This window comes from Cervus elaphus, chromosome 30, assembly GCF_910594005.1.
Source record: "Cervus elaphus chromosome 30, mCerEla1.1, whole genome shotgun sequence".
Taxonomy (NCBI): domain Eukaryota; kingdom Metazoa; phylum Chordata; class Mammalia; order Artiodactyla; family Cervidae; genus Cervus; species Cervus elaphus.
In genome coordinates, this window is record NC_057844.1 from 44,021,259 (window position 1) to 44,041,454 (window position 20,196).

A 20,196-nucleotide genomic window follows, 5' to 3' on the forward strand; every position below is an offset into this window, starting at 1 on the left:
TATTTTATATAGACTAGATAAACAATAAGGTCATACTGTACGACACAGTGGACTATATTCAACATTCTTATCCATTATGATAAATGATAATGCAAAAGAATATAAAAAAAGAATATATATACATATTTATAACTGAATTACTTTGCTGCAGAATAGAAATTAACACATTGTAAATCAACTACACCTCAATTTTTTAAAAGAAATAATTTTGTATTCTTTGATAAACTCTTTAACAATACAAATTTAGTTTTACAATTGAAAACATTTTCTTCTAATAAGAAATCTATTTAAAAGTCACAGGCCATTATTAAGGACAATGCTGCTGCTGCTGCTGCTAAGTCACTTCAGTCGTGTCCGACTCTCTGAGACCCTATAGACGGCAGCCCACCAGGCTCCCCCATCCCTGGGATTGAATAATTGCAGGTAAATATTTTATATCTGTTAGGACAAGAGATAGAGAAAGAATCAACTTTTTTTTTTTTTCCTCTGTAGGAAAATATGTTTAGTGATCCTTCCGAACCATCTGGTAAAATACAAGAAGAATCAGAGATGAGGACAGCACAGCATTTCCTTTCTGTGTCCTTACGGGAAAGCTCAGAAATGTACTGTTGCTCCTCTAGTATTAGAAAGGGAGATGGTTCCCGTGTCTCAGGATAAAAGTCCTTGTGGGCACACAGCAAGAATTTCTGAGCTTTCTTTGCAGAAATGTCTGCTATAAAACTATTCAGCCTTCTCTTCTTTCTCATCTACTGCCAAGAAGAAGGAAGCAAAAAACTTAATGTGAATAATTTCATTATGAAGTTCTGCAAGGCAAATATAAATAAATGATTCCTGGAACCATGTATTCAAATTCAGTTGGTCTTTTACTCCAATATATGATTCAAGGCAAATTAGGATCAAATTATTACTCAAAATATGAATAATCAGTGTATATATGACTACAGTACATAAATATTCAAAGAAATATACCATACAGTTGAGTTTCTTTGGCTCATCATAACATTTTTTTCATTCAATTATAAGTGTTTAATGATCAGCTGCTTATTCTTTTTTATGGTGTGAAGTATTACTCTATATGGCTGTGTTGTGTCTGACTCTGTGACCCCATGGACTGTAGCCGGCCAGGCTCTTCTGTCCATGGTATTCTCCAGGCAAGAATGTTGGAGTGGGTTACCATGCCCTTCTCCAGGGGATCTTCACAACCCAGGGAGCAAACCCGGATCTCCTGCATTTCAGGAAGATTTTTTTTACTATCTGAGCCACCAGGGAAGCCATGCTCAATATGGTTGTTATAAAAATATTTTAATTATTCCCCACTAATCTATATATTGTGACCTTGATACTATACTATTCAAAGTACATTCATTACAAGTTTTGTCTTTCTGTAGCTTCTTTGAATATTTCAATGGGTTTTAGAATAAACCTGTCAATATGTTCAAAAAAATCAAGCAGAGATTTTCTTGGAGGATGTATATTATCTATAAATCAACTGGAGAAGAATCAACATCTCAGTAATAGTAAGTTTTCTGAACCATGATTTTTAGGTCTTTAATTTCTCTCCACCTAGTTTTATTGTTTTGAGCTTATGTCTCTCTCATCTTTTGTTGTATGCACTTATAAGTATTCAAAATTTACTGATGTTACTATTTTTGTAATTTCAGCTTCTAGATATTATTTTATGGTATATAAAAATGCAATTGGATTTTATATACTGATTCTGTATCCCAAACCATGAAAACTCTACCTTTTTGTAGGTTCCATAATTTTTTTTCAAATAAACAAACATATCTGCAAACAAAACCATAGTGTTTACGTATTACTCTATGATGATCTATTTTGTACAAATGAAAACATTTATTTTTCCTTTCCAATATAGGTGCTTTTCATTTCTTTTTGTTTCCTTATGGAATTGATTATCATCTCCAATACAATGTTGAGCAAAAGTTGTGAGAGAAGACATTCTCATTCTTTTCCAGATCTTAGAGGAAACACATTTAATCTTTCAACATTTTGATGTTGCCTCTAGGGTATTTTTAATAGATTCTCTTTATCAGACTGATATTCTTTCTTCTGAGATATACTTTGTCTAATATTTTTATATATTCATTCAGCTTTCTTTTGATTAGTCTTAGCATGCTATGTATTGTTTCTATCTTTTCTTTTTTATCTGATGTTTGGGTTTATATTTAAACTGTATTTCTTCTAGGGCTTTTTATAGAATGATAATTTCTGTCTTTATATTATGGATGTATATAGCTATTAGTATGATGTAATTCTTGATATAGTAAGATTTCAGATTATTATAGTGCTGTGCATTTACTATTTGTCTTATCTTTACTCTCATTTTTTTCAATTAATCGAATAATTCTTAAAAGAGCACTTTATCTTTGCTGGATGACTAGCTATTTTGTTTTGTTACTTTAGCGGTTGTTTTAGGATTTACAATATACTTCTGAGGTTGCTTCCAAATGATATACCTCTTCACATTTAGTACAAAGAACCTTGCAATATTATACTTTTACTTCTTCCCTTAATGCTATACTAGTTATAAGCATAGGTTATACATGTGGTAAAAGCCTCACATTTTTGTGGTTTTTGTTCGTTTAACCACTATTTATGTTCCAAATGTTCCAGATTTATATAATCAAGAATAATCTTTATCTTTTCACCTATGCAGTTAACATTTCTGATGGTTTTTCATTCCTTTGTGCCAACTGGTTTCATTTTCCTTGTCTTTAATGAATTTTAATATTTGTAGAGCATGTCTCCTTCTGATGAATTTTTGCAACTATTATATGTCTGAAAAAATACCATATCACTCTCATTTTGAAAAATATTTTGGGTATATATAGAATTTCAGATGGGTAGTTGTTTTTTTTTTTCCTTATACTCTCAAAAGATGATGTTCCACTTTCACTTGCATCATTTTCAATGGAAAAAAAAATGATCCATCATTCTTTTTTTTATATCTTCATTTTTCTCTTTCCTTTGGGAATTATAAGTATATATTTATTTAGCTTTTAAAAATTATCAAATCTTTCTTTCCTTGTTTCATTTTGGATAGTTTCATTGCTATGTTTTCAAATTCATTATGTTTTTCTGCTTTCTGCTCTGTCACTAATTTCATTTAATATATTTTTTTCATCTCAGGCATTGTGTTGTCTTTTGGTCTAGAGGTTTGATATGGATATTTTCATATCTACCATGGCTATTTGAACATACGGAATATTGTTGTAACTGCTTTAAAGACTTTTCTAGAGTTTGGGGTCAGTTTTGGTTGATTGATGTGTCTCCTCATTATAGTTCATATGTTTCCACTTCTTTGTTGCCTAGTTATCTTCAATTCAATGTCAGATATTGCAATATTTGCCTTCTTTGGTACTAAACATTTCTGATTATGTGAATTATTCTTCAACTCTGTTCTGGAGCACAGTTACATTACTTGGAAGCACTTTGATGCTTTGGGGGTTTCCTGTTAAGATTTGTTAAATGGAACCATGGAAGTATTTAATCCAGGGCTAGTTACTTCCTATTACTAAGTGGTTAATACCTTTGCACATGCTTTATCTAGTACCAGGAATCATTAGGTTTTCCACTCTAATTATTAAGAACAGGTACCAACCCTGTGAAGAAAAATATCAAAAACCTCAGATACTCAGATGACACTAATGCCAGAAAGCAAAGAGGAACAAAGAGCCTCAATGAGGGTGAAAGAGGAGAGTGAAAAAGCTGGCTTAAAATTCAATATTAAAAACAACTAAGATCATGGCATATGGTCTCATCAGTTCAGTTCAGTCGCTCATACGTGTCTGACTCTTTGTAACCCCATGGACTACATATAGCACACCAGGCCTCCCTGTCTTTCACCAACACCCAGAGTTTACTCAGACTCATTTCCACTGAGTTGGTGATGCCACCCAACTATCTCATCCTCTGTAGTCCCCTTCTCCTTCAACCTTCAATCTTTCCCAGCATCAGGGTCTTTTCAAATGAGTAAGTTCTTCGCATCAGGTGGCCAAAGTATTTGAATTTCAGCTTCAGTATCAGGCCTTCCAATGAATATTCAGGACTGATTTCCTTTAGGTTGGACTGGTTGGATCTCCTTGTTGTCTAAGGGAATCTCAAGAGTCTTCTCTAACACCACAGTCCAAAAGCATCAGTTCTTTGGCACTCAGCTTTCTTCATAGTCCAACTCTCACATCCATACATGACTACTGGAAAAACCATAGCTTTGACTAGACAGACCTTTGTTGGCAAAACAATGCCTTTGTTTTTAATATGCTGTCTAGGTTGGTCATAACTTTTCTTCCAAGGAGCAAGTGTCTTTTAATTTTACGGCTACAGTCACCATCTATGGTGATTTTGGAGCCCAAGAAAATAAAGTCAGCCACTGTTTCCACTGTTTACCCATCTATTTGCCATGAAGTGATGGGACCAGATGCCATGATCCTCGTTTTCAGAATGTTAAGCTTTAAGCTGACTTTTTCACTTTCCTCTTTTATTTTCATCAAGAGGCTCCTTAGTTCTTCACTTTCTGCCATAAGTATGGTGTTTTCTGCATATCTGAGGTTATTGATATTTCTCCTGGCAATCTTGATTCCAGCTTGTGCTTCTTCCAGCCCAGCATTTCTGATGACATACTCTGCATATAAGTTAAGTAAGCAGAGTGACAATATATAGCCTTGATGTACTCCTTTCCTGATTTGGAGCCAGTCTGTTGTTCCATGTCCAGTTCTAACTGTTGCATCTTCACCTGCATAAAGATTTCTCAGGAGGCAGGTGAGGTGGTCTGGTATTCCTATCTCTTTAAGAATTGTCCACAGGTTGTTGTGATCCGCACAGTCAAAGCCTTTGGTCCCATCACTTCATTTCAAATAGAAGAGGAAAAGGCGGAAGCAGTGGCAGATATCCTTTGCTGGGCTCTAAAATCACTGCAGATGGTGACTGCAGCCATGTAATTAAAAGATGATTGCTTCTTGGCAGGAAAGCTATGACAAACATAGACAGTGCATTAAAAGGCAGAGATATCACTTTGCAAACAAAGGTACATATAGTCAAGGTTATGGTCTTTTTGGGCTTCCTTGGTAGCTCAGCCAGTAAAGAATCAGCCTGCAATGCAGGAGACCTTAATTCAATCCCTGGGTCAGGAAGATCTGCTGGAGAAGGGATAGGCTGCCCACTCCAGTATTCTTGGGGTCCCATGATGGCTTAGCTGGTAAAGAATCCCCCTGTAATGTGGGAGATCTGGGTTCAATCTCGGTGTTGGGAAGATCCCCTGGAGAAAGGAACAGCTACCCACTCCAGTGTTCTGGCCTGGAGAATTCCATAGAGTATATAGTCCATGGGATCGCAAAGAGTCAGACAGGACTGAGCGAATTTCACTTCACTTCATTTGATGGTTCTTCTAGTAGCAATGTACAGATGTGAGAACTGGGCCATAAAGAAGGCAGAGCACCAAAGAATTGATGTTTTTAAACTGTAGTGCTGTAGAAGACTCTTAAGAGTCCCCAAAACTGCAAGGAGAGCGAACGAGTCAACCTTAAAGGCAATCAATCCTGAATACTCATTGGGAGGACTGATGCTGAAGCTGAAGCTTCAATACTTGGCCAACTGATGCGAAGCACCAACTCATTGGAAAAGACCCTGATGCTGGGATAGATTGAAGGCAGAAGGAGAAGGGGACAACAGAGGGTCAGATGATTAGATGGCATCACTGATTCAATGGACATAAATTTGGGCAAACTCCGGGAGATGGTGAGGAACAGGGAAGCCTGTCGTTGCAGTCCATGGGGTTGCAAGGAGTCAGACACGATTTGGCAACTGAACAACAACAACCATCCCTGTAATTCTGACATGGCTCTTTCCCAGAACTTGGGTGGTTTCCTTAAACACATGCAACTATCATTAGTCTACAGATTACTGACCTACTGAATACTTAAGTGGCACCTCCACAGACTTCTGGAGCTTTCTACCTATTGTAGCTTTCTTTTATGACACTGTCATTTGAGGTCTCACTACTTTGGTCTTCCTGACCACTTAGCTCCATCTCTTCAATCAGGGTGGTTTGCACACTCTTCTTCTTTTGTCCTTCCCTGTAATCAGTGCCTGGAATCTCTGAAGGCAGGGAGCTTGGACAATTAGTGTTCATTCCATTTGTTTTTCATATCTCAGGAATTACTCTCCTTCAGTATCTAATGTCCAGCGACTTGAAACTATTGTTTCATGTATTGTCTTCTTTCTTATTTTTTTCTTTTTCTTTATTTTCTTTCCTACTTCCTTCTTTCCTTTCTTCTTTCTGTTCTTTTTTTTTTTCTATATTCTTTTCTTCTTTCCTTCTTTGCTGTTATTTTAGGTGCATGCATAAGCCTAGTGCCTTTTATTCTAACTCAGCCAGAAGCAGAAATCTCAGTTCTTCTTTTATCCTGACTTAAAGAAAATGATTTGATTATTTGATCTAGGATTATTTTAACATTGACTGCTTTTCAACATTTTCTTATTCTTTGGCCGATTAATATGGGCATATTCCTATTGCTAATAAGAATTTACTAACCAAAACCACTATAACTAACCACTAACCAAGCTAACCACTAACCAAAACTGCTACAAACCACAGACATAAAGAAATTAAAATGCAAAATGCCACGCCTTTTGAGAAAAAATTGCACAAGTAAATGTTTAAATATCATCAGTAGGTCACCAAAGACCAAATATCTAGGTACTAATGTGTGTAAACCTCTCTACTGAAATTACATATTATTACATCAAAGGTAGGGTAACTGAAAAAGTAGAAATTATATTCAAATTTTACTATAAATGATAAACTACTCCAACTTATTTTCAACATTGTAGAGTTCAAAATTGAATCTTAGGATTAGAAATTCAAGATATTTTTATATCCATAAATTCAAAGATATAAATTCAAGACAGTTTTTCTTTCCAAGAGTATTTTTCTGTCTATTCTGAAGCTCTGATACTTGTGACTATTAGCCTAAAGACACATCTCAGACATTTTAATGTAATTAGAATCTATTAGAGAAGTAAATCAAACCAAACCATACGCATTATTGTAGATATAAAAAGATTTTTGTATTCACCTCTTTAAAACTATAAAATAGTTGGATTATTCTTACTTTTGTAGTATAAAACCCCCCCAATTTTATGTTTTAATTTTTAAAGCTATCCCATCCCATTCCAGCCAAGATGAAAATGCTGATTTACATGACTAAGTACCTATCAACATCGTTAAGAATAAAGGAGTCCAAATGATCTACTGGGACAGTTGTTACTGTCCAGTAACAGAAATTTCATCCAGAGATGAAATTAAACTGAAAGATTTCCTATGAGAAATTATAAAAGTTGAATTAAGGCTGCCTAAGGGATGGGGAAATCTGAATTTATAATTAAATCAACTGATTCCACTCTTTACCTTTATCAAAGACTGTCAGATCATTTTCAAGTACTATTTCTGTGACATGATCTTCAGTCAAACTGACCTGCCTTCTTGGCTTACCATTCGAAACAGATTTTTTGCAGGATTTTAAAATCATACCACACATTCTATCAGTCAAGCTAAACTGTGTAATGCTTTCATAAGTTCTTATACCAATCTGTTTCCAAATCCTGGGCAGAAAGTGAGCAAGGTAGTAGCACCAAACCTATTTATATATTGTGGACAGAATTTTTACCTATATTTGATTTACAATACTTTCAAATATTTGATTCTGCTCAGACTATCTGTTTCTATATCATGCTTTCCTCAAAGTTTTGAATAATCTTATCTTAAATACAGAACAATAAATTAAGTTTATCTGATCTAAACTAATATGTACTTTCCAGAGAATTTGTTTTTATAGCTACTACAAAAATACCTACAGTTATTTTGGATGTTAAAATAAAATCAATAGTCTCATTACTGTGAGACTCTGTTTAAAATGTAGTACATTTTCATGTTCTTAAACTTGATATAACTCTAAAATATCCTGCAGAGCTAAAGTTTCTGTAAATTCTGTAAAAGCTCTTTGTCAAAAGCAATGAAATTTGTCTTAATGTGTACATGTTAGAAGTATACCATCTTTCAGATATACAAATTATCTTTCAATACTTACAAAAGAAATCAACAAATTAAAATAACATCAATATTATATTATATATTAACCAAGTGTTAAATAGGGAGATTTTCCTTATTTTTTAAACATTTAAACTGATGTCTTGAAGTGGTTAATGATATAGTTTACAAAGTATTCATTAGAAATTTCAAAGAAAGCCAGAATATGTTTCTTCAACTAGTGTAGAGGTTTTATGGTTTGTTACAATTAAGAGTTCTATTTATTTCATCTTGCATTTGTATTCACATCTTTCTCTTAGATAGCTCTGGAGTTTTGAGCTTGCAAACCAACCTAGTGATCGTATTACTTTTTCCTTTATGATCTTCTTGGTTTGCCTGAAGCAAATGTACTCAGAGGAGATGGCATCTGGAAACTGTAGACTTCTTTGCAAACAACATAATATATTGATAAATGCATCCTGAAATATGTAAAGAAAAAGAAAAACTTCCTCCAGACAAACTATTGTTTTTGCTATTTCTGACTTAAATTCTAATAGGCTGTATAACATCCAAGCCTAGAATAAATTAATCAGGAAGATATAAAATTGAATAAAATCATTCCATACACCTTTTTACTACAAAATTGAGGTCATGGAGAAAATATAAATGTTATTTAGTTTAGTGTTCCATATAAGAATGGTTTGAGAGCTACATTCCTGAAGAAATAGCACTTTGTGTCATTTTTCTTTCCTTTTGACTGAAACAAGGCTGATTTCTTTCCATTCTAAATAAATTCCACAAACTTCTATGAGATTCTAATGGCATATGTGACACATCTCTGTATCAGTTGTTCTGTACTTCAGAAGGTGATTTTCTATCATAATGCTCTCGTTTGGACTCAAAAATTAAATGATTTTTTTATGTCTAGGTTATTTCTTTATACTTTGATTTAACTAAAAAGTAAAATGCACTGACTGAACAATACTTCAGAAAATAATTTGATGTTTTTTGAACTTGGGCTCATCTTCTCTGATGGGACCTTATCAGGAGTTGTCCATCACTATCATTTTAAAGAGTTTATTTAAACATTGAGACACAAGCATAATTTCCACCAGAAAAATAAGAGAATTCTTTCAGCATAATCTTGGCTGGAGCCTCTTCTCTTCTGTTCTGTTTGTTTGTTTAAGCAGACTGAGAGAAGAGTTGGCAAAGTGGCATAGAATATGGTGTCAGGGGTCAGAGAACCAGGATTAAAAATCCAGTTGTACTCCTTACAGTCCTGTGATTTGGGGGAAATTAATCACCCGTCTATATCTCAGACTTCCCATAATCATAAAATGATTATGTAATCATTTAACAAAAGGATCCATAATTATATTAGAATCAAAGAGCTGTTCTGAATATTAAATTCCACAATATAAATATTCAGCATGCTACCTGGCAAATAGCAAGTTCCTAATCAATGTCACTCATTATGATTATGACAAATATGCATTCATTCAACAGTATTTATTGAGTAACTATGTGCTCTATGATAGGTATAAGATAATGAGCAAACAGAAACATGCCGTCCATGAGGCAAACAGAGTTAGATAAATTTTAAAAAGTAGCACATACATTAATATATAGTTGTAATAAGAAACTCAAGACTGAGACCAGTTACTCTAAAAACATAAAATAAGGGGATAAAATAAATTAAATTATTTAAAATGACTTTTGCTGGAAGATCAACGAATGCTTCTTCAAGAAAGCTACAAGGATTTCATTTAAGACATCTCAATAATGAATAGGAATGAATTCAGAAAAGGGTGAAATGAGGGAAGGAGAATCACTATGTAATCAGGAAAGGAATTAAGTTTGTAAGGCCCAGAGGCAGAGAAAAGCAATACAGAAGAACATTGCCCCTAGAAGACAGGGGAAGAGCATGGGGATCTGGTGAGGGAAAGGCCTGGATGGCAGACAAGATTCAGCTCTTCCAGGGCCTCGCTGTCCACAGAATGGATCGTGGTAAGACTGGTGGAAATGCTCTGAAAAATAAAAGGAGAATCAGGATCTGGCAAAATAGGGTAAATTTTTATTTTATAAATTTTCATTGACTCTAGTATGGAGAAAGATTACAGGTGGCAAGGTTAATGAAGGAAGAGAATTCAGATAGGAGTTACACAAGTTGACATAAAAGACGACAGTATTTTTAAATGAAGTGCAGTTGACAGAGATGGAGAGATGTGGGACAGATACAGGGGAAAGGACAGTTTTGAAGGAAAAGTGACAGGGCTTGGTGGAATATTGAAAATCAAGAGAAAGAGGATTTTGACAAATATGATCCTGGATTTCTGGCTTGCACAACCTAATGCATGGAATGCTCTTCTCTGAGATAGAGAAGGAAATTGAGCAAGAGAGAAGGTAGATTATGAGCTCAGTTTTGTATGTGTTGTATTCATATTGTATCTGCGATATCCACCGGAGAGGTCAAATGGATGTGTGAGACCAGAGGTCAGGGTAGGGGTAAAGAAGAGGGTTGATTGTGGGGAGGCAGAGTCTGAGTTTTGAAATGCAACTAAAACGCAGTTTGGTGGCTCAGTGGCAAAGAATCCTCCTGCCAATGCAGGAGAGGCAAGAGATGCAGGTTCACTTCCTGGGTTGAGAAGATCTCCTGGAGAAGGGATGGCAACCCACTCCAGTCTTCTTGCCTAGAAAATGCCATGGGCAAAGGAGCCTGGTGGGCTACAGCCCATGGGGTCACAGAGTTCAACTAAACTAAGTACATATGCAACTGAAGCCATGAAAATAGACGCCTCCACTTTGTGAGACCTGAAAAAACTAAAAAAGCAAGCAGTTAAACACAACATATTTTCTCCCATTTACATTACTATGAACTGCAAGAATAAGTCATTGCTTTTTTAGTTTACTACATATAGAATCTTGTACAAAAAAAAATTGGGCATACCAAAAATATGTAATGATCTGATGGCTAGGATATGATACACTCACCAACAACTAAGTTCAGACAGCAAAAAAGAGAAAATAAATGAATAATAGCACAGGGCAAGAGCCTATTAATGGAAGAGTTAGGATTCTTAGTGGTGTCACGGGTAAGGTAGAATACTGAGATTTGTTTATGTATGTCTGATAAAGTGGGATAAGATAAAGACTGGATTTCAGCAGTAAATCAATTTACTATGTCTTTCTGCTATCTTTATGCTTCAACTCCATGATGACTGAGCTTTCCAGAATTCTGAGATTATGAGCTGCTTTCTGCTGAGCAACTTCCAGCTGCTGTTTGAATAACAAATAAAACTGAGCCACTTACATAAAGCAATGTGCTTAACTAGTATAAGACTAAGTAAATAAAGAAAAATGAAGAAAGAGAAAAAGGGCCAACTCTTTTTTTACACATGTAGATTAGCTTAGTATAGTGCTCAGAATTGATGAAGCAAAATGTTAAATATCAAATGTGACAGCATAGAATAGTAATAATGACTCAAGTAATCAAAATGATCATGCAGGTTTATATGGTTTATGTGTCCATTGGTCATTATGAACCCCATGTAGATTTCCTGAATGGGTTATAATAGAAACCAAAGCAAATCCATATTACAGAATGATCTTACATATTGTTTTCCATTTTGTATTTAATATATTGGAAATGTTGTCCTTCCTGGGAAATGGACATTATTCTTACCACATATTATAATAATATATATTGATAACGACTAATTGCTAAGTTTAGTAGCTTGCTGTCAATCAACCATGAACACAGAACCAGTAGTCTATGAATGTTTAGGAACATATAAAATCCACAAGAATACTATCAGAGCTGACTAATTTGTCCAACAAGAAATTAAAATTTAACTAAAGGATTTAAGCATAAGAATTTTAAAATAAAATGAGACCTTAATTTCAATATTTTACACATGCAAACTCTCATAAGAAACCTTCATGTCAAAAGTAAAGATGATTTGGGGTGGCACTTGACTTGTTTTCAGAATTGTTTTCATATACGACTCTTAATGAGTAAAAACACTGATGTATATTCAAAAGTGAGGGACTGGAAGTAAATCTGATGGGTGTTTTTATCTTTAACCTAGACTATTAGTTATTGGTTTTATTTCTTTAATTTATTATAATTTCTTAAGCCAATATTCCACAAGTATTTCCAAATTCCCCAACTTACATAAAAATCTTCTGAAATTACTTATGCCAAATATGCCTTAAATACTTAAGATGTATTTTTAAAAAGCAAATTGGTTTTTAAAACTATCAAACATAAATATTTCCAGAAGGTCAGGTGTTGAGTTGATGAGAAGACTTTACAAAACTGGAAAAAAATCTATTTTTTTTCCTGAACTGTCTGAGACATGTAAGTACCAGTTTCAATGTAACAGTAATTGGTATATATTTAACCTAATTGGTTTCTTTTAAACATATAAGGTGAAATACTAGATCTTTATAAATGATTACCCAAAAATAAAAACAAACAAAAAATTAAAATTGCTCAATTAAAGGGGCTAAAGCCCAACATATTTTATTTTTTTAAAAAATCTATAACTGTAGGTCACCAGTGAATACATAAATAACTTCACAGTAGTAGTGATACTCAAAGTTATGACTATTTTTGTAAAGTATCTTAATTAAACTGAGTAATACATAAATTTATATTTTAGGTCTCCTATAGATAGAAAAAACTTTCTCATAGTTGCAAAGAGTAAATTAAACCTCTTTTTGTAAAATAATAAACTTCCATTATATTATCTTTGCATATAAGATTATGCTCAACATTCTTAAAATTCAAATTCAAATCCACATAATCCATATAATTGAAAATTTTAAGGATGATTTTTGTATCTTTAACTTCACATTTGTCAGCATAAAGAATATCTATAGTATTTTGTTTTATGTGTTCTTTCATGACAACTTTATGAAATGTTGATTCAATGAAGTAGAAGTTTAAAAAATTGCTTCTGTTTCTAATTTATTTACTGAAAGGTAAATTTTATTGACTGTTTCATCATAATTTTCCTATGGCTGCCCTGTACTTCTTCTTCATAATATATTATATTCTCATATATGAATTAAAATGCAAACCTTTTCACATCCCTTCACTATATGCCTAAAGTAGTAATGATCTAGTGTAGAATGAGTCAATTCTCTGAAAATATCAAACTTAGAATGAGGTCATGTATAAGAGTTTTTCTATGTCTTGACAGTAGAAAAACTGTACTCAAAGATGTAATATTAGAAATAAACAAGAAATAGACATTGACCTGCTTACTAAGAATACACAGTCCATACTGAGCCAATGAATCAGGACAGACTAATGCAAAGGGCATTAGTAAGAGTTTAATTCTAAGACGTCGAACAAAGCAAAGGTGATCAAGAAGTAGGATAAAAAAGCAAGTTGGGATAGAATATAGTAACACTGTCTTTCATGGAGGAAAAAGAGAGAAGATAATGTTGTTGTCCAGAGCCTCCTTCTGTCCACCTCATCACTTCTGGAATATAGATTCAAACCACAAGGATCCTAGATAATCTGCCAAGCCAGTTACTAGGCCAGTATATGAGTTGCATTTGAATAGTGAAGTTTCTCCTCACATTAGATAACTGGGAGATTCACATATATCATTTAACGACAGAAGACGACAGAAAAACACTATAACTTCAGAAATATGAGACTCACTCTACCTGGAGAGTTAGCAAAATGCATATATATTCAATTTGTGATTTCAACTCCAAAAGAAAAGCAATATGTAGGAGCCAATAGAAATTAACGAGGGAACTTTTAATGAGATTACAACTTGAGTAATAAAAACCAGGCTGGCATCTCTTAATCAAAATTTTCAACCTGAAGCATTTTAGACTTGGTAACTACCAGAGCACACCGGTGGGACGGGAACGAGTGGAAATTGAGGGCTGCTTGGCTGTCCCATGGGGTCTTACTGTACCTGTGTCCACACCCTTCACCTGTTGCTTGGCTCGAGTTGGCTGGCTCCGCTTTGAACTCCTGCGGGACAAGCCCTTTGTCGTGTGGTCCAGGAAAGTCCATTCCGGGCACCTCCTCCTCCTCTAGGGACTCCACGTAGAAGAGAGTCCTGGCGGGCTGGGGGATGCCCTGCCCGGGCGCCCCTGGCTGCAGCCTCGTAGCCACTGGCAGGAGCGTGCCATTCAGAGGGCTGAAGGAAGAGGCAGAAGAGGACGGGGAGGCAGACGAAGAAGAGGAGGCAGAAGAGGAAGGCTTCTTCCAGAAAGTGCTCACTCCGCCCTTCTCTTGGCTTTTGAGCAGGCGGCTCTGGCTGGGTCCCCAGTGCTCGAAGCTGCCGCTGCCGTCCTGCTGCAGGCAGCTGCCCGCGGCCGGGCCGCCGGCCGACGGCGACGGGTGGCTGAAGAGTTTCCAGCGGAGTCGCAGGATGTGCTTCACATCGAAGTCTTTTCGCCCAGAGCCTGACATGCTTGACGCAAGGAAGGCGAAGGGACCTCAGCTGACGCAGGAGTAGACGGGTTGGGGAGGCAGGCCAGCGGAGCCCCGGGTTGGAGTAGGGGGCGGGAGGCGCCCTCTGCACCCCGGGAACAGATGGGACCCGGCGGCGGCGCGCCCTGCCAGGCGACGACCGGAGCGCGGACAGCAGAGCCGTGCGGCTCAGCTGCGGTCAGGACCTCAGGACCCGCGCGTGGGGAACTCAACGGCCGGGTGCACAGGCAGGAACAGGACGCAGAGGGCTGAGAATCCCCGATCTCCTTGCGGGGTCCCGGCGGTGACCGCGGTGAGGGACGGCCCTGGTGCCGGAGACGCGCGAGGGAGGGAGGTCTGCGCGCTCGGAGCTCTGGAGGCGAAGGCAGCTGGATACACCTCCCTAGCATGCACGGGTGGCAGAGCCTCAGTCGAGAAGCTGTCGGCTCCCCTATCCCTGCAGCTTAGAGTTCAGTGCCTGGAGATTGCAGAGAGAAAGAGCCCCAAGTCGCGGAAGAAGCACACTCCCCCCCAGCCTTCTCTATGCACCTGCGCCCCTGTCCCTGCTCTCTAGGAAGATGCTCTGAGAGCTGCGGGTGTCTCTGAGAAAGTCAAATGCCTTCTGCAAGGCGAGAAGGGGTGGCTTTATCTAGTCAGTTTGTAAAAGAGAGAGAGAGAGAGAAAAATCCAGCAAATACAGGAGGGCAAAAGGAAAAGCCCGCGCCGTGAAGCTGTCAAGGTCCTCACGGTACAATTTTCTCTTTGCCTCGGCGCCTCCTCCTCCCTTGTAAGTGACGCAGATTTGCACTGGGGCCTATACCGAGAGACGGAGGGAGGGAGGGAAGGCTGCAATCTTCTTTATGCAAGTGAGTCTGCCGCTCTTATTGTCCCCTTGTGTGGGTCCTGTCACCTTTTTTATTCTCCTTCCTCACTACATTACTATGTAGCAATAAAAGTAAAGCCAACAGGCAATATGCTTTAGCATTAGTAAACACCAAACGTGAATCATGGCAGCGTAAACTTAATAGGCTGCCATCGCTTTGCAGGTTGCAGGTTAATGGCTTGAATTATTTAATAAACCGCATCCTTTAACCTTTAGCCTTAGTTTCTCTGTAGTGAGAAGAAAGAAACAGGATGCTGGCGTCAAAGTGTGACGATGCCACCATTCTGACAATTACATTGTGATTCTGCCATTAACACACTCAGGCAGTGCTTCACCCTGGGGGCCGGAGGCACACGGTAGAAATTTGAAGATGGGCATCTGAGCGCAGGGGACGAGTTTTGCAAAATCAGTGCATTTAATGAGTTGCCAGAGAATGAAAGCTGTTCTCAGTGTAAACCAAGAAATGGAATAAAATGATAAAACATAATTTCAAGGCATAACCGTCTAATACAAAAATCATGATATAAAATGTATGGAAGAGGTTAGGGGGAAAAAACGAGTATACCCAAAGGCTATTATTCTGCAGAAATCTCTTGCTTGAAGAAGAAAAGATGTGGTTTTCCTTATATTTAGAATGAGGAGATTTATGATCCCTTGATAGCTATGACCACTTAGAAATTTTTCAGCTTTTCCTTTAATGAGCCTTTAAAATAGAACCGAAATCATTTTTGCCAACATCAAACAGATCAGAGAAGTTGCAGTTTCCCTAACTCAACAAGGAATATGGTTGTTTAATTAAATGAAATTCATAGAGATTTATGAAAGTCATAGCTTCATCAACCCCCAACAGAATACAGGAATCAAAGATTAAAGCACAGTTATATTACTATTCTGTTACCCCATTGTTGAGCAGTAAAGTTAAATAGAAACTGAAGCTGAATTTGAAGTCTTTCCTAGACAAAGTTGGATGTATTAATAAAACAAGAAATTAAGCACACAAAGTCCCTACTTTCCGAAGAAGAAAAATCACTATTGCACATTTAAATATTGATTTATTCCATAACAGCTGGACTACAATCCCCTGTGCCTTGATTTTTTTTTTCCTTTCAGTATTCAGAGTTAAAAAAAAGAAAAGAAAAGAAAAAAGCCCTTTAAAGCAAACAATGGTGACAGATCATTTTTATCCAAGAACCGAATCAAGTATTTCCCTTTGGGAAGAAAGCAGTGTATGAAATCACACATCACAAGCAAGACAGAAAACTTTCCATCAGAGGTAAAACAGAAATATGAAGTGCATATAACTAACTGACTTTTTAAGAAATTGATTGCGTCATGGATTTTCTAACTTGATTTAATTTAAACTTAAATAATATAAAATGCATAATATAAAATAATACAAATAAGGTTTGCTATAGTTTCCTTCTTCATATCTGAAACATTCAAAACTGTAATTCAGTACTCATTTACATTGCTATTTTGAAATTCCATTTTGTATTCCATTTTTACTTTGCAATACCAATATGATGATTATGCAGCTTAAAAGTTATCTGCTCAAATTTATATGACCCAAATTAATGTAATTTGAGTTTTAGTATAAAGAAATATTAAATTCTTAAGTAGATATTGATTATATTTATTTAGCTTTAGTGTTATGTTTTATTATTGAAGTAGAAGAAGGAATCAGGGAAAATATGAAGCAATAAGAGAAGGAAGGAGGAGAGAAAGGAAAATGAGTGAGAAAGAAAGTCAGAAAGAAAGAGAAAAAGAAGGAAAGAAAAGGAGGGAGGAAATGAAAAAATAAATTTACTAAGATATCATGACTTACATTTATATATTAGAAAATTCTTTGAAAAAGATATGCCTTGTGAAATATCCAGTATTCAAACTGAAAAAACAAAAATTAATTTTGCACTTACAACGCATTAGGTTCAATGCCAGGAAGTAGCAAATATGAAAGAATTAAGTTCCTAGAAACTGGCTATAAGCGCTAACAAAGAATGATTACTTAACCAGTTATAAATTATAACTATCTTTACTTTATAATTATCAATTGCAATCTACTTTCGAGTCCACTAAATTAAGGTTAAAGATAACCAAGTTTATAAGGAAGAGGACATAGACATAATAGACACTTTTGAAGAATTCCAAAAATCACATTACACTTTCCTTTAAACAAGAATAGCAAGTCAATTTTTCTAATCCTATTGTTTAATTAAATTGAACTGTCATTTTAACCAGGGTCTTTCAAATGAACGTTCATAGTATTGAAATAGTTTCCTGACAAAACTTTAGCAAAAAATCCAGAGGATGCTCAAACATTTACTTCTATACACATGTATAAAACTTTTCACATAATAATTAAATTCAATATGAATATTAAATACACCTAACTGAAAGTCCTACAACTCAAACATTTAACCAAAAGACAAAATTGAATGTGAATCCAAGCATTTTCTTGGTGGAAAATTTTTTCTTTTAGCAATCATTTTCTAAACACATTCAAGTAAATGTATATTTGCTCCAAGTGAATTTGGATCCTCCTGAATCTTTTAGACAGTACTTCTACAATGTCTAGTAATTTGCATCTACATAATAATACTCAACAAAAGCATTTGAACAGCTAATTATTATCCAATTTGAAAGTTCAGACCTTAAAGATTCCTGTATTTTAGTTTGTTTTTTATTCATATTTGTTTTATTTTAATGAAATATATCTATGGACATCACTAGAAAATATTTAAAATGAGTGGAAGTGGAAATTAAAATAGTTCTGTAATGATAATTCTCTTCCTGAAAATGAATGAAACAATGCCATATAGCACTAATATTAAGTGAGTTCATATATAGTATCAAGGGCTTATACTTCTTAAAGCAAAAAAACATAACCTGTTCAAAGTCTATTAATCTTCATTACAGTGTATGTATAGTTTAGTTAAGCAGCAATTAAATGACTGCTTACTAAACATTTGTAGGTGTTAATTGATCCTTAGAGGCCATTTTAATCCACTCTACCTCTTTGGTTTATTTGACCTTTTTGATTTGAATCAGGCAATAAATGTATATGCTTGAGAAGTTCTTATACATATATTTCTGAGTTAACTGCATGAGTGTAGGAATTCAAAATGACACTAAAAGAGTGCATTCATATTAATGATGGCCTAGGTTTCATTTAATTATCTTTTTATTCTCAAAAATGTGTGCAGAATGTCCAAGGTGAAAATTCACTATTTTGACATTTGAAGTAGGTGCTCTAGTTATAATCACACTACTCAGAACAATATGATATGATTAAAGAAACCCTTACTTATTTTATGGAAATATTTCTAAAAATATATAAATATATAGACAGGTATATTAACATAGATAAAGAGAAAACTGCTTCACTAATACTTTATATTTCCAAAAGTGTTAAAATTTACATGGAATAAAGTAATTTCATTATTTTGCATGTCATATTTAAATTTCTCATTATCACTGTGAGGTAACCTGTGCGTCCTCTGAAATTTTTACCATTAAGGACAAAATAAAATAATAGGATTATAGTATATACAATACAGACTTAGAACTTATAGAGTTTATGATGTCAATATAAATAAGAAAATAATAACACAAAATTTAAATATTAGCTTCAACATGGTTGCAATTACCTTTTCCTTCTTAGGAGACCTGAAAGTTGAAGCCAACCCAGAATGGACTTTGTGGATGATATTTTATTGTCTCGTGTCTCATATGGACATGGGCTCTTGACGACCCAGAAGGATGGGATGGGGAGGGAGTTGGGAGGGGGGTTCAGGAGGGGGAAAACATGCACACCCATGGTGGATTCAAGTCAATGTATGACAAAACCAATACAATGTTGTAAAGTAAAATAAATAAATAATCTAAATAATAAAAAAAAAGAAAATTTTTATAAGATTTTCTCATGTCAGATTTCTGTACCTCCATCTTTCTACCTGGAGGAACATCTGCCAAGTTTTTATATTTGCTTTCATCTGCATTGTTATCAGATCTGTTAAAAATCTAGAATCAAAAGGCCTGTTTTAAGAAGCTAAGATTCCATTTGTCTTATCACAATTTTGACGAGGTATATAACATAAATTACAGATGGTTTATAAATATTCCTTTTCCCAGAAGTCCATGTGTTAAGTAACTTGTGAACATATAAGAATTCAGAGCAACATTTCATGCATAATCTGTTTTAGAAATAATACTATAACATTATTTCAAGTAAATTGTATATTCAAAGAGCTTCAAGAAGTTTATTCTGAGAAATCAAATTCCTTTGAGCATTGTTAATACAAGTCAATAGGTTTCTAATTTTTAATTTGAATAAGTTTGAGGTATTTATTATATTTTCATGACTTTTACTACCAATCAAGATGTCTTTTGGTCCCCCGTCCGAAAGAAGATTACTTGTCAGCCTTGTAGGAGGCTAACTAATGAATCTCTAATCTGAATATTTGTCTCCTGTAGCTACAGGGACCTTTCTCTTCTTATGCTACACTAATTATTAGCCAAAATGAAAGATGGGAAGGTTCTATAGGGAAGGCTCTCCTCTATAGAACAGAGGACATATGACATGTGTTGAACACAAGCATACTATGAAGGATGAAAAATAGAGTGATAAATCTGAAAATCATAACACCACATAAATTTTTATGAGATTTTAGCCTACTTAAGTTTTGTGTAGAGTTTGGGCTTCCCTGGTGGCTCAGTAGTAAAGAGTCTGCATTCAATGCAGGAGACATGAGAGACTCAGGTTCAATTCCTGGGTTGGAAAAATCCCCTAGAGAAGGAAATGGCAACCCACTCCGGTATGCTTGC

At 35.4% G+C, this 20,196-nt stretch overlaps 1 protein-coding gene across 2 annotated transcripts in view; it reads right to left on the minus strand.

Annotated features, from left to right (window-relative positions):
* The window catches only part of KLHL1 (kelch like family member 1), a 481,321-nt gene extending 466,039 nt beyond the window's left edge, over positions 1–15,282 (minus strand). The window contains exon 1 of one of the 2 annotated variants that reach the window (XM_043892336.1): positions 13,987–15,282. In XM_043892336.1, the coding sequence (XP_043748271.1) occupies positions 13,987–14,489 (503 nt within the window). In that variant the 5' untranslated portion in view covers positions 14,490–15,282. The remainder of the gene's footprint in view (positions 1–13,986) is intronic. The other variant, XM_043892337.1, reaches the window with a different exon arrangement.
* Positions 15,283–20,196: the final 4,914 nt, after the last annotated feature.